General features: G+C 41.2%; 3 protein-coding genes across 3 annotated transcripts; 2 read left to right on the top strand and 1 right to left on the bottom strand.

Moving 5' to 3' along the window:
* Positions 1-7553: 7553 nt before the first annotated feature.
* PSV08DRAFT_222776 (uncharacterized protein) lies at positions 7554-9476 on the bottom strand (the record flags this gene model as incomplete). The annotated part of the gene is made up of 1 exon (XM_014226260.2): positions 7554-9476. One exon carries the CDS (start codon positions 9474-9476, stop codon positions 7929-7931), a length of 1548 nt encoding a protein of 515 aa, XP_014081735.1. The 3' UTR covers positions 7554-7928.
* Positions 9477-10962: 1486 nt separating this feature from the next.
* PSV08DRAFT_390010 (uncharacterized protein) lies at positions 10963-11854 on the top strand (the record flags this gene model as incomplete). The annotated part of the gene is made up of 1 exon (XM_014226258.2): positions 10963-11854. The coding sequence occupies one exon, from the start codon at positions 10963-10965 to the stop codon at positions 11776-11778; it is 816 nt and encodes a 271-aa protein (XP_014081733.1). The 3' UTR covers positions 11779-11854.
* Positions 11855-12641: 787 nt separating this feature from the next.
* Positions 12642-13903, top strand: PSV08DRAFT_296126 (actin cortical patch SUR7/pH-response regulator pali). Its single transcript, XM_014226257.2, has one exon. The coding sequence runs from the start codon at positions 12752-12754 to the stop codon at positions 13649-13651; it is 900 nt and encodes a 299-aa protein (XP_014081732.1). The 5' UTR covers positions 12642-12751; the 3' UTR covers positions 13652-13903.
* The last annotated feature ends 41 nt before the right edge of the window (positions 13904-13944 follow it).

Raw genomic sequence — 13944 nt, 5'->3', positions numbered from 1 at the left:
ATAGCTAAGCTATTTATTTAATAAGTATACTTTTTTAGTTATATACTTATAATTATTATTTTAAATAAAAGCTTATAGTTTATCTTTTAATTTTAGTCTAAGTTCTATTAAATTCTAAGTATTAAAGTTAAAATATCTATAGCTTACTATAAAGAGATAAATAACTAAACTAAAATTATAAATAAGTATATTAACTAGAGACTACGCTTATTTATAACCTACTATTAAAATAATTAAAGTAAGTTATTACTTTTAATTAATAGAGTCTAAATTTCCTTACTTTATTTCTCTATTAGAATATCTTTATATTAAATTCTATATAAAATAGAACTATAATAAAGCTTAAATTAAAACTAAGCTCTAAAACTCTTTTTTACTTCTAATAAGTTAAACTAGGTAGAGGCTCTTATATTAGCTAGCTAAATATATAAAGCTTAGAAGATTACTAAGGAATAACTTAAGAAAACTTAAGAATAGATATAAACTATAGTAAACTAGTACTAATATTTTATTAATTAGAAGGTAAAAAACTAAGTCTTTTTAGATACTTATTATCTTAACCTAAGCTATCTTAGCTAAAAGCTATTTAATAAATAAAAAAGACTATTTTAAGTATTAGAATAGATAAGAAACTCTTATTAACTTTAGCTACTAAAAGAGTCTTAGATTTATAATATCTTTACTTTAAAACTTTTATATAAAGATCTTTAAAATTCTCTCTTAAAATAAGAAGTACTTAAACTTTTAGATATTCTAATTTATAGTATAGATAAGTAGAAAGTTAAAGAAATCTTAGCTAGTAAGTTATATTACTTAAAGTTAAAGTATTAAGTAAAGTAAGTTAAATATAACTTAGACTTTATATAGTACTTTACTTCTAACTTTATAAGAGTATTTTATAAACTTAAACTCTTTTATAAATAAAACTTAACTAAACTAAGACTACTTTAAGCTTTATTAAAGTAAATCTAAGCTTAAAAGTAAGATAAAGATAATATAACTTTACTATAAGATAATTAACTTTAAAAAAAAGAAAAAGAAAATTAAAATTTATAATAAGTATTTAAAATAGACTAAAAACTCTTATAAAAAGAACTTAAACCTCTTTAGACTTTCTACTATTACTTAAACCTCTAACCTAGAAGTAGTAGTAGTAGTACTATTCTCTTTTAAGCTATAGTAATTAGAAATAAACTATATAACTATATTTAAATTCTCTCTCTTCTTACTACCTCTTCTCTTACTTTAACTTAACTAATAATAAAGAATAAAAGCTAGAGTAGCTATAAAGCTAATAATAGTCTACTTTAGACTTACTATTTAATTTTCTAAATAACTAAGGTAGTCTTAAATCTCTACTAGAACTTAGTAGCTAGTAGCTAATAGCTATATAACTAATAACTTCTTTTTTTAACTATAAGTTGTTGGAGATATAAGCTCACCAGCTGATCTCCGATAGAACCAAGTACTCAACCTTCAACCAAGACACGTCAATTAATCTATTACTAGAAGCTATTATGCTATTATCTAGTAATATCTATCTATTACGCCATAGATTACGCAAGCTACTACTAAGAAGACTCTTCTAGAATCTAAGACAACGAATATATAAGTAGTAGAAGAGCTAGTAGATAGAAAGTAGAGAAGAGTAGAGCGAATCCTACAGTACTACCTTAGGAAGGCAATTTAACTATTCTCTCTCCCCTAGCAATATCTTTTTATCTCTTATTTATCTCTCTTTACTAGAACCTTCGATAAGCTGCCTCTAAGTCTATTACTAGACAAGTAGAAGGCAAAGACCTCTACCTCTGAGCTACTAGTAGAACAAGCAGCAACTTCCGCTACCTAAGTAGCAATATTCTAACAGGTTATGAGCCCGGATTACGCGATCTATCGAAGCTTCTAGTACTATACGTTTATTGTGATCTATTACGATCAGCGCTGTCTATATAAGAACTATACCTATCTAGGTTAGTTTCTTAGTAAGAGCTAGGGTAACAAGGGTTAAGAGGATAACCACGGCGAAGAGCTGAGAAACTCTATCATCCGAAGTCAGATCAGCTGACTAGAACTATCTATCGATCAATTGAACAATCCAGCGATCGATCAATCCATCGATCGACTTACCAGCCCACCAATCTATCAATCCACCAATCTATCAATCTATCAATCTATCAATCTATCAATCTATCAATCTATCGATATTTCAACCTATCGATATTTCAACCTATCGATCTATCAATCAATCAATCGATCAATCAGTTTTTTCAATCTATCAAGCTGACGATCTGCAGCCAGAGTTCTTCATAGTAAGGACAGTAACTGCAATAGTATCAGCATAAGCTCGATCTAACCAATCAATCTATCAGTCTATCAAAATGGCTGACAGTATTTTCAAAGTACCAAAGCTTAAAGGAAGCTCAAATTACGACATGTGGGCTATAAGGATTCAATCAATTCTAATTCAACAAGATTGCGGCGATATAGCTGTAATAGCCGACCTTACACCAGAAGAACGTCCAGAATCGTTCAAAAACAATGAGACAAAGGTACTATCTACTATAAGACTTAGTCTTGAAGATGGACCTCTCCTACAAACAAAAGAAATCAATACTCCAGTAGAGCTATGGAACAACCTTAAAGCTCTATATGCGCAAGAAGGTTTTAGCTCAGACTTTCTTATCTGCAAAGAACTTATTAATACTACTGTTTCAAGCTGCCAAAACAACGTGGAAAACTATCTTCAAAAGCTATCAAGGCTTACTTTCAGCCTAAAAGCTCGAAGTATCGAATTACCAAGCAGGTTTATTGCTGCGCTAATACTCAATAACTTGAGTTCAGATTTCAATTATCTAGTCACAGCAATTACTCAAGATTTTAGATCAAATAAAGAAATTAATCTTGAAACAATGAGCAGTCAGATTATTGACGAAGCTCGACGACTAAAATCGATCAAAAACAGCTCCAACAACTCAATCCAAAGGAGCGATACCAAACCTTACCAAAGGCATCAAATCCATCAAACCAATCCATCAAACCAATCCATCAAACCAATCCATCAAACCAATCCATCAAACCAATCCATCAAACCAATCCATCAAACCAATCCATCAAACCAATCCATCGAACCAATCTATCGAACCAATCTATCAAAACAATCCAACCCATCAGATCGATCGAATCTATCAGCCTAAGCTCATCGAAACAAACAAGCTAATCAAAACCAGCAGATCAATCAGATCTCAGCTGCCTAGCTTAAGGGGGTGTGTTGGAGATATAAGCTCACCAGCTGATCTCCGATAGAACCAAGTACTCAACCTTCAACCAAGACACGTCAATTAATCTATTACTAGAAGCTATTATGCTATTATCTAGTAATATCTATCTATTACGCCATAGATTACGCAAGCTACTACTAAGAAGACTCTTCTAGAATCTAAGACAACGAATATATAAGTAGTAGAAGAGCTAGTAGATAGAAAGTAGAGAAGAGTAGAGCGAATCCTACAGACTACCTTAGGAAGGCAATTTAACTATTCTCTCTCCCCTAGCAATATCTTTTTATCTCTTATTTATCTCTCTTTACTAGAACCTTCGATAAGCTGCCTCTAAGTCTATTACTAGACAAGTAGAAGGCAGAGACCTCTACCTCTGAGCTACTAGTAGAACAAGCAGCAACTTCCGCTACCTAAGTAGCAATATTCTAACATAAGTTATTTAAACTTAGTAAACTAAAACTAAAGTAGCTTCTTTTATTACCTTCTTAGTAGAGTTATAGTTAGTATTTAAATCTTTACTCTTATAGGTAATAATATAATAATTTATAGTAGTAATAAAATTTATAAACTTATTAGTAATATACTCTAAGACTTAACTAAGTTAGTAAACTATTATTACTAATTAAAGTAGTTAAACTTATAAATAAGTACTTCTTCTTTTACTAAGTATAATAATTATACTTCTTAGACTCTTCTAAGTTAAAATTAAAATTAATATTAAAGACGCTACGTATAAAAATATAAAGTAAATAAAAATAAATAAAATAATACGCTTCTAATAATATACTAGTAGAGTAGTAAAGTAGTATAATATATATATATATAGATATAAAAAAAGTTTTATTATTATTATTATTATAGAGATAAGGTAGTATAGTATTAATATATCTTATAGGTAAATAAATAGACTAATATTATATATATAGAAAAATACTAGCCTCTATTCTAAATTAAATAAAATAGTAAGTAGTAATATTATAAGTAAAAAGTTTAGATAGTTTTATAGTAAAAGTTCTTAATAGCTTAAGATAAGCTATTAAAGAAGAGAGAGAGTAGTATAATAGCTAAGCTACTAATATAACTAATATCTAAATAAGGTTTAAACTAGTTTCTCTTAAGAATTAGTAAGAACTATAAAGATATAAAAGCCTACTATCTATAATAGCTTATTTAGTAGTTTTTTAATATTCTTTTATATAAGGCCTATAGATATTAAATTAAATCTTAGATTACTTATATCTTACGCACTTCTATATACCTCTAAAGTAACTCTACGTTTAAAATAGATCTAATTTATCTTACCTACGCTATTATAATAATATTATAACTAAGAAGAAAATTTTAAATAAATTTAAAGCTAAAAATTAACTTAAATTTACTAAAGAAAGAGTAAAAGAGCTAGGAAATATTAATTTTAGTAAATTTATATTTTCTAATAAGTTAGTAATATAATATAGGTATAGTTCTAAGAATAAATGTATTAGAATAAGGTAAAAATTTAATATTAGAAAGAAATTTATTTCTAAAGGCAATAAAAGTAAGTTTAAAAAAAATCCTAATAAGCTATTTTATTCCATTTTATATATAGTTTTTTTCTATAATTTTAGTTTTTTAATAGCGCGCTTACTAATTAAGTAATAGGCTGCGATATTACTATTTAAGTTTAGAGAGCTATTTAAGTAAGTAGTAGATCTAATTTAATAGATATTAAAACGCTAGAAATATCTATTAATTAGAATAATTACTAATATATCTACTAAGCTCTAATACCTTAAGTAAAACTAACTATAAAACGTAGTTAGTTTATTTAAGATTTTCTTACTTTTTATTAATTTTTTATTAAATAACTATTATAGTTATAAATACTCTAATTAGTAGAAGTTAATATATATACTAATAGCTATCTAGGTTAGTAATTTTAGTAAGATAAATCTAAAATTTATAAAACTATAAACGTTTTAAGCTAGTTTTTAAGAAATAAAATTAAGCTTTACCTATACTCCCCCTATAGTCTAGATTTAAATCTAATTAAAAACGTTTAGAGTATACTTAAAGACTATTTAAATAATAGAAAAACTAGTTCTTTAGGTATTAGAAATAACAGCGAGAGTATTAAAACGTTTAAAAGAGCTATTTTTAAAGAGTAGCAAGCTATTCCATAATAGGTAATAGATAATTACATTTTATCCTTACCTAACCGTTATAAGAAGGTAGTAGATACTAAGAGCTAGTATACTAAGTATTAAATAATATAATAACTTAGTTATAAGAAAAAAATCCTTTTTTATAATTTTTTTAATAACCTTACTAATACTAAAAGAAAAACTTTAAAACTTTAAAAGAATTATTTATTCTAATAGAAAGAATCGCTTGAATTTTTTCCCTCTGTTTGCTATATAGCGTATCAGATCAATTATCTTAGAAAAGAATAGCAGGCCACACCCTAACCTACCAGAATTAGGTATTAAAAAAATTGGCTTTATAGTTAAAGTACGTAATAAAAGAATTTAGGTAGACCTCTACGAGACCCTATTAAACCCTAAAAAACAGGTTAGTATTACTACTAAAATACGCCTCTCAACGGGTATATGTTAAATAGACAAATCTCTATTAAGTACGATAACTAAAATGCGGTTACGACGAAGGCAGTAGCCTAGCGAACTACGGTTGTGACGAAGGCAGTAGAACAGCGAACTACAGTTGCGATAAGACAATAAACTATAGTTATAATAAGAATACATTGCGCAAAGCGCTTCTATACCTATATATTTACTATATTATATCTTATTAAAGGTACAAATCCATTATAACTTAATCTTAACTCCTCTTACTACTATATCGAGCTTCGTTTCGTAGCTACTATCGCGAGTATTTCCCTACAACAAGCTAAATTTACGACACTAATAACTAATTAAGATTACTACTGCAGCTCTAAAGGCTATACTAGCTTTCTTTCGCTAGCTATCTCGCAACGTTAAACACGAACTTAGCCGCTAGATACTAGATAGGCTACATAAGCTACGTGTTCTTCAGCTAGACTATACTATACCTAGGGATCTAACTAGTATCTATATCGTAGATAAGTACGCGTATATAGATAACGTTAACGCTTACGCGATCTACTTAGCAGGTACGCGTATTATGCTCAAACGCGGGTCAGGACTATTAGAGGACACTTACCGTTAGCTTAGTAATAAAATCGACCTCATTAACGAGGCTATTAACGCTATAGAACTAACAATTAAGTAGAGGGAGTTTTTTGACAGGTTGTGGAATAAAGAGAGCAAGGCGTGGATGGGGTTGATCCTGTGGTTCTTTGGTCGAGAGCTGGGTGTTTACGGCCGGGTACGAGCAAGGCGTCGCAGGCTTATCGTTCGTGTGGACGCTGTGTGACGATATCGATGGGCGGGCGTGACGGTTTCGATGGGTGGAGCTAAGAATGGGCGCTTACGCGTGGTTGCTAATTCGAATATCTGTATAACTAGTTCTAATAAATCCCAAAATTTTGTTTCACAAAAATTGTTCCCGAAAGGCCGGAGCCAACTAATAGAAAGAATAATATATATTTTTCTAAAAAGATTTTATATATCTATTTAAAAGATATTTAGACTTTAAACTTGCTTTTTTTTAATCTCCTTAGTTCAACGCAATTTTACTCCTCCCCTATACTAACTAAGTAGACGCTAGTCCTATCTAGATAATATTAGAGCTTCTTAGCCTTTTAAATTACTAACCCGATTGGGTATAGCTCTAATATTCGCTAAGTTATCTAAGTTTAAAAACTAGAACTTTTAGTAACACTCTTTTTTTTATGTCACCCCTCTGTAGTATAAAATTATATATAAAAAAATTAAGAAAAAGATACTATAAATAAAAAGATAATTTCACTTAAAGGTGGGATTTTTTTTCCCTTTAACTTTATTGGATATTTACACTTCCCTATGCTGACTAAGCAGGCGCTAGTACTATCTAGGATAAATTAGAGCCTCTTGGCTTTTTAGATCACTCACCTAATTAGGAATTGCTATTATATTCGTTAAGTTATAACTGTTTAAAAATAAGAACTTTTTATAACACTTTTTTTTTCATATCACCCCTCTGTAGCATAACTAATAATCTATATAAAAAGGTTGTGCGACGTTTTTACTACAATCTTTCTACGATTAAATCAACTTTTCTCTAGAGATTTAAGTACTAAAGTAGGCTTCTCTTCCTTTCTTATCTAACCGATCCATATTATATATTTTCTATCACTAATTACAAAAGAGAGACAGATTGCGATATTGAATAATTAGAATTAGATGGTGAAGTAACTCTATAGCTATGCCAGCTACAAACACTGAAGTATGTTCTTACAGGATAGCTGGGTAAGGTAGTACGTTCTAATGAAAGCCATGAAAGTAGAACGAAAAGTGTTCATGAGATGGGTATCGTGATGAGAAAGCGAATGGCTTCTGTGTAGCCATGGTACATAAAAGTAGATAGAGTGAGCAAGCACGGCCCGTGGTGCGAAATGCAAAAAAAAAAAGTGCAGGAAAGAGAAGTACCAAGAAACAAGTCGCTGAATTACACCATAGGGCGAGGGCCGGATAGAGCGGGATGTTTCCCGTGAGTCATCCGTTAGAGCGCATGCTTTGCCTGCAAAGCGTATTATTTGGAGGAGCTTCTTCCAAACACCAACAACCGACTTTTCTTAGGCTTACCTTTTCCACCTCTCTGCTCGTCCCAGGGTAAGACGTCGTTGATTTGAAGACGTCTACCAAGTCCGAGACGCTCACGAGGAGACTCGTACCAGTGGAGAGACAGTTCGGAAGGAGCAATAGTCGAGGGCGCAATCGAACGAGCATCGCCATTGTCATCGTCATCTTCAGATCCATCAGTGCTGGCTAATGATGATTCGTACAAGGTGGGCAGTGCAGGTGCCTGGGGTGCTCTCCTGTAAGATGCCGTGAATGTATTGCGCTGAACTGGTGGCGGGCCTGTGGGAGCAGTGGGAGCAGTGGGAGCAGCGGGGGCAGTGGGTCGACTGAAATTCTGGACAGGTCGCACGGGGGAATACGGAGGGATGAATTCGTCCGAGGAACGACTGTACGCCACAGAAAGATCGATGCTTCGCGTGGTGATGGGGGGCGGGGGTTGTGGCTGTGGCTGGAAGAGAAAATCATGAGATTCTGGCACAATGTCTGATTTGAATCGATCCTGTAGTTCGGCGACAGGCGCTTCTCTACCCAGGCCCCCTTGACTTGGACGGTCACTCATTTTTCTGAAGATAGTATCTGCCGTATCCATTGTGATGGTATCTGCTGACGTGGTGGAAGAGGCGGGAGAGTGTGGTCGCGAGTGAATGGATCCATCCATGCTCGGGCGGCCACCAGAAGGCGAATCCAAAGCCCTATTTGTCACTGACTGAAAACTGGATCGATCGGTCATTTGTGAGCTGAAGGACGGTGAGTGCAATGAAGTTGGCGTGAGTGGACCATCTGCAAGGTAGCGAACGGTGTTGGGAAATGTAGCAGTTGAAGGCGAAGAGCCAAGACCCATGGCTGTCTCGTGACGAGGCAGGCTGGAGACGGAGATGGAAGCAATCGAGTTTGGCGGGTTCCGTGTGCCATCGGTCATGACCGAGAGGTTGGAATGATTCCATTCAGTGGTTTTGAGATGGGAGCCAAAGGAGCTCTTTGATGAGACGCTGCTTCTGTTGTCCTTGATTGAGGGGTTGGATGTTGGCGAATGTCTCTGCTTGACTGACTCGGGGACGCCGTCCCATTTGGAGTTGACCTTGGGCACATGAGGAGGAAGCTTCTGGCTGGCGTGATAGGCGCCAGAGGGTGGAGTCGATGAACCACTGCTCTGCTTACGCTGCTGGTGGACAATCTGGTCCAAGGCAGCCTGTGAGGGCTCTTTTAGCGAAAGGAAGCCGAGCACGGAGCTGGTCTTCTTCTTCTTCTTGGATGACTTGGAGTCATTGCCAGAAAAGGTGCTCGAATGTAGGGAAGCCAGACTGGATGACGTCAGGGGGGCGGGCTGGGAGGGAGAGTGAGCGAGGGTGGATGGGAGGTTGGTGTTTGGATCCGGGGCGACGGGCGGCTCTTGAGTAGAACAGGCAGGGTGGGGCCCAGAGCCGTGGAAAGGCTCTGGAAGGCTGGCGGACGGCAACGGGTTTCTGTACCTCAGCCTGGGTATGCGCGCCGGGGGCATGGCCAACGACTGTGATTTCGGTACGGTGTCCATGCAGGGCTTAGCGTCGAGTGGAGCCAAAGCAGGCGGCGTTTAATTGGTAGGCTGTTTCATGGGCGGGGCGCACGTCACACAAGCGCCGGTAGTCGAGTGTGTACGTGTAAATAAAGAGACAGCGGATAGTCGCGAGTCGGTGGGTGAGGATAGGAGAAGGTGGGTAATGGCATTGTGCAAGTTATGAAGCCGGGTGGACACATGGACAAGGAAGTCGTGGGACCCGCGTTGGGGAGAGGCAGACGCGCCTTGTGCGAGCGGCAGGCACTCATGGAGAGCAGGCAAGTACGGCTGGCTGGCTGGCTGGCTGGCTGGCTGGCTGGCGGGCAGGCGGGCTGGCGGGCTGTAGGGGCCAGGGGCAACGACGGCCTTTTTTAACCCTTCAGCCATGTGTGTATAGTTAGATGCTGCATACTGCTTGGGCGTGAATGGATGCGAGTAGTGTGCACGCATACATACTGCTCACTGTACTTGGTAAAAGTATACATGCTCTCCATCTCCTTTGCTAGTCCTGGCCGGCCTCCAGCCCCGGCCATTGGTCGGCCTGACAGGTGATTTTTCTCGTGGCTTTTGCCTCGCCCTTTGCAAACCTTGACACGGGGGCTCCTAGTGGGCGCCAGCTGCAAAAGCTTCTGTCAGTTAGATGCAGGCCCGGACGCCTCTTGTTCTGTCTGGCAACACGCCGGGCCGTGGGTGTCGGCTGAGCGACAGGCAGCCCGCAATTATTCGGCCTGGCGTCAGACGACGCGGTCAAGGCCATGGACATGACAGAGGCGTCTGCAGATGCTGGGAACACGCGAAGCAACCTGCGATCGGGGCTTGCAACGGTGCATGCACGGCCCAGGCGTACAGATATACCTGGTTGTTTCATCTTGTCGTCTCGTATACAGTACCGCGGGTGCACGTCACTTTTGGGTGCGTCATCGATGCATGCCATGTCCAAGCCGATGGATGGCCAGACACACACACAACATATAGCTGGTAGTAGTAGTAGTCGTAGTAATAGCAGATGTAGAGAGCGTGTGCCCTGGACCAACATGGATGCACCGAGTAGACTAGTGCTCGACAGGACAGGCAACGAGAGGATGGCGTGCTGCAAAGACAAGTAAGTAGGCGATAGACGAGATGGCCTCACCCACACCCACACCCGTACACCCGACCCTTGGCCACAGGAAATTCCGCCCCGCCCACTGGCCCCTAGGCCTCCTCAGAGCGCTCCGTGAGCAGGCCGGCAAACGGCGAAGACGTGTGATGGGCAGTGTCTAATCGCCGCCGCCCGCACGCGACAAAAGTGAGCGCCCAAGTGCACCGTGGAAGCATCTTTCGGAGATTTAGCACAAACACCCCTACGCCCCTAGGCCGAGACCTTCAGCACGCGCTCTGACCTTCAGCACGCTCCGGCCCCAGTGCCAGTCAGTGCCAGGAGTCTGCGTCCTTCTCCCTCCACGCCGCCATGCCAGCGCTCCTGGTCGACACAAGCACCCGCCCGGCCTCGTCCAGCGATGCCTCGACGCGCTCCCACCACTCGGCCCACCGCTCCAGGTCTCCCACCCCAGACCGCCCGCCCGTGTCGCCTCTGACGCCCACGGCCACGGCTGCCCAGCTAGCTCCGGTGGAGCGCAGCGAAGCTCGACCCCGCCCTGCCCCTCCGCCCACGGCCACCTTCACACCACAGCCGCCCTCGGTCGCCATCTCAGAGTCGGACAATCCCGATGCCATTGCCCTGCGCTCCGCCATATCCCTCCTGCAGCTGCAGCGCGACAAGAGCAAGCGCGACCTCAAGGCCCTCGAGGACCTCAAGGCCGCCGCCATAGCCGACCCCCAAGCCTTTGCCCGCTCGCTCCACCAACAGCGAGCACAGCAGTCGCACTCGTACCAGGACATCCTCACGCCCACCCTATCTGGCCTGGGCCATGACCAAGACGCCACCCATCCAGACGCTCGCAACGACTCGGCCCGCATAGACGCAGAGCCCAGTGCCCCAAGGTTCCCTCCCATCCCACAGCCGCAAAACGTTGTACGGTGTCCCCCCATCAACTGGGACAAGTACCACATCGTCGGCGAACCACTTGACAAGATACACCAAGAGCAAAAGAAGTGGCCGGGTTCGGCAGACCCTCCACGCACAAAGGCGGGACACCGCGCACCGCCCCATTCAGTAGCGGCGCCATACTCGCCATTCACAGACGGAATCAGTGCCCGCGCATCTTCGTCGTCGTCAGCAACACCCCCACAACCACCAAAACACCCAAAGAAGTCTCCCTCGTAAGACGCGGCTGCTGCCGAGTCGACAGTCCCCAATTACACCCCCCCAACCGCCATGCATGGCACACAGTCCCTTAACCCTTCATCTACACTTGGCATCATCACACTTGAAAAACAACAACAACTTGGGAGTACGGGGTTGCTCCACTCGCAAAATCAACGACATGGATGTTTGGCACGATTGACGATGCCCCACACATAGCACACATACTTAGGGCCAAGGAGCAATAGACTCAAATAGCAAAACCCATAGACGAAATACTAGTCTGCAAAAAGATTTCACCTGGTGCTGCGCACTAACACGTGCTTCGCGTTCCATCTGGGTCATGCTCGTGGCGCTGCAGACTGGTCGGTTCGCAGGTGCGCATAGGCATACGTACGCACCAGAGCGGCTGTGCAGCCTACCTCAATGTGGCGCATTCGTTGCCGCTACAACATCTGCCCACACCGGTGTGGTACCGCGGTGAGGATTTGTTTTTTTCTTCTTCTCTCCCCTTTGTCGCCCAACCAGTCAATTTGGACCTGGTCCTGTCAGTCATTCCTGCTTCCCACCCCTGCTTGGACAGGCCTCGCTTAGCGGTACTGTCTACGTCATCCGTGCAGGGCCGCAACAACAATCGCCCAGCACCACGTCAACGTCGTGTCGGTGTGCTAAAAACAGCCAGATCCGTCGCCTGAGATGTTGATCTTGAGGCTGAGCCACTATTTGACTGGCTGGCTGCTCGGCTGCTTCCACGATAAGACCCTGCGCCAGTGACGTGCGGGTCCCAGACTCGTTGCCGTCGTATTCCAGGCTTTGGGCTGGCATGCCGCCTATAAGTGCACTTTGTGCCTTTGGCCGCTGTTTGTGGTCAACAAAGACCTTCAATCGCTTTTACCCGCCTGTCTTCACGCCTCCCTTGTCCACGTACTCTTTCAACACCGTCGCTCACTAGCACTAATCATCGCTGTAATACACCAATAAGCAACTCGCAACAATGCGCTTCATCGCGCTTCTACCCGTCTTATGCTGTACTGCAGCCCTGATTCTCTCATTCCTCTGCCTTTTTGCAGGCCATAAGAAGGGTTTCATGGAAGACTACTCGCTCCTCACACTCAACACCTCGGCCATTGGACAAAACCTCATCGACAGTGCCTCAAACTCCGACTCTACCTTGTCCAACATCATCAATCTCATTCCAGACTCCATCACCGATACAGTCACCAATGAAATCAATGAGAGGATAGATGAGTTCCGCGAGCGTGCTGGCATCGAGGACTGGTACTCAGCCCACATGCTGAACTATTGCGAGGGACAGTACACACCCGCCGAGGTGGCTAATGCGACCCTGAAGCAAGATGACATCAGCAAAAACGTTACCGAATGCTCAAAGAACAAGGCCATGTACAAGTTCAATCCAACCGACATCATTCAGAGAGCCCTAAACAGGTCGGGCATAGACATCACTCTGCAGGACCTTCAATGGCCAGAAGATATCCAGAAGGGCATCGACGCCTTGAATGCTGTCATGGCAGCCATGTTCGTTCTCTACGTCATCGCAATCTGCCTCATCTTCTTGACCCTCGTCGCCAGTCTTGTTGGCATCCTCACCTCAGGAAGACTGAGCGCATGCCTAAATATTGGCCTCAGTCTGCTCGCATTTTTAGCCATTGGCATCGCCAGCGGGCTCGTCACCGCCGTCATGGTCAAGGGTACCGACGTCATCAACGAACACGGAAACCAAATCGGCCTTGAATCGTACTATGGTGGCAAGTTCCTCGCCTTGACATGGGCGGCAACTGGGCTCATGCTCCTTGCTGTCATTGCTTGGTTCGCAGCCCTCTGCTTAGGCCGGAGCGAGCGCCGTTCGCGCGCCCCCAGGAAGTCGGTCATCTAGGAGTATCCACCTAACAAAAACACCACATCGCACAGAGACGTTGCTGGATGAAACAAATGCTTGGATTTGAAGAATCAAATTGCACGTGTGTACGGATACCGGGAGATGCGAATATGTATTATGATTGACTGGATGAGCTGTAACATCTTTCCTTTGTTTGCCTTGTTTGTTATATACCCACCCACCCAGATACCAGATTGCATCTTAGACGATTTGGTGGAGATTTCAGTAGAATTTGAGATATTGAACTCTATTCCCGTATCATGAGTGATGCAGAACGCGGGATGAAGCGT

The sequence above is a fragment of the Bipolaris maydis genome (assembly GCF_028858645.1).
Source record: "Bipolaris maydis strain C4 unplaced genomic scaffold PSV08scaffold_6, whole genome shotgun sequence".
Taxonomy (NCBI): Eukaryota; Fungi; Ascomycota; class Dothideomycetes; order Pleosporales; family Pleosporaceae; genus Bipolaris; species Bipolaris maydis.
This window is presented reverse-complemented; position numbering and strand designations above follow the sequence as displayed.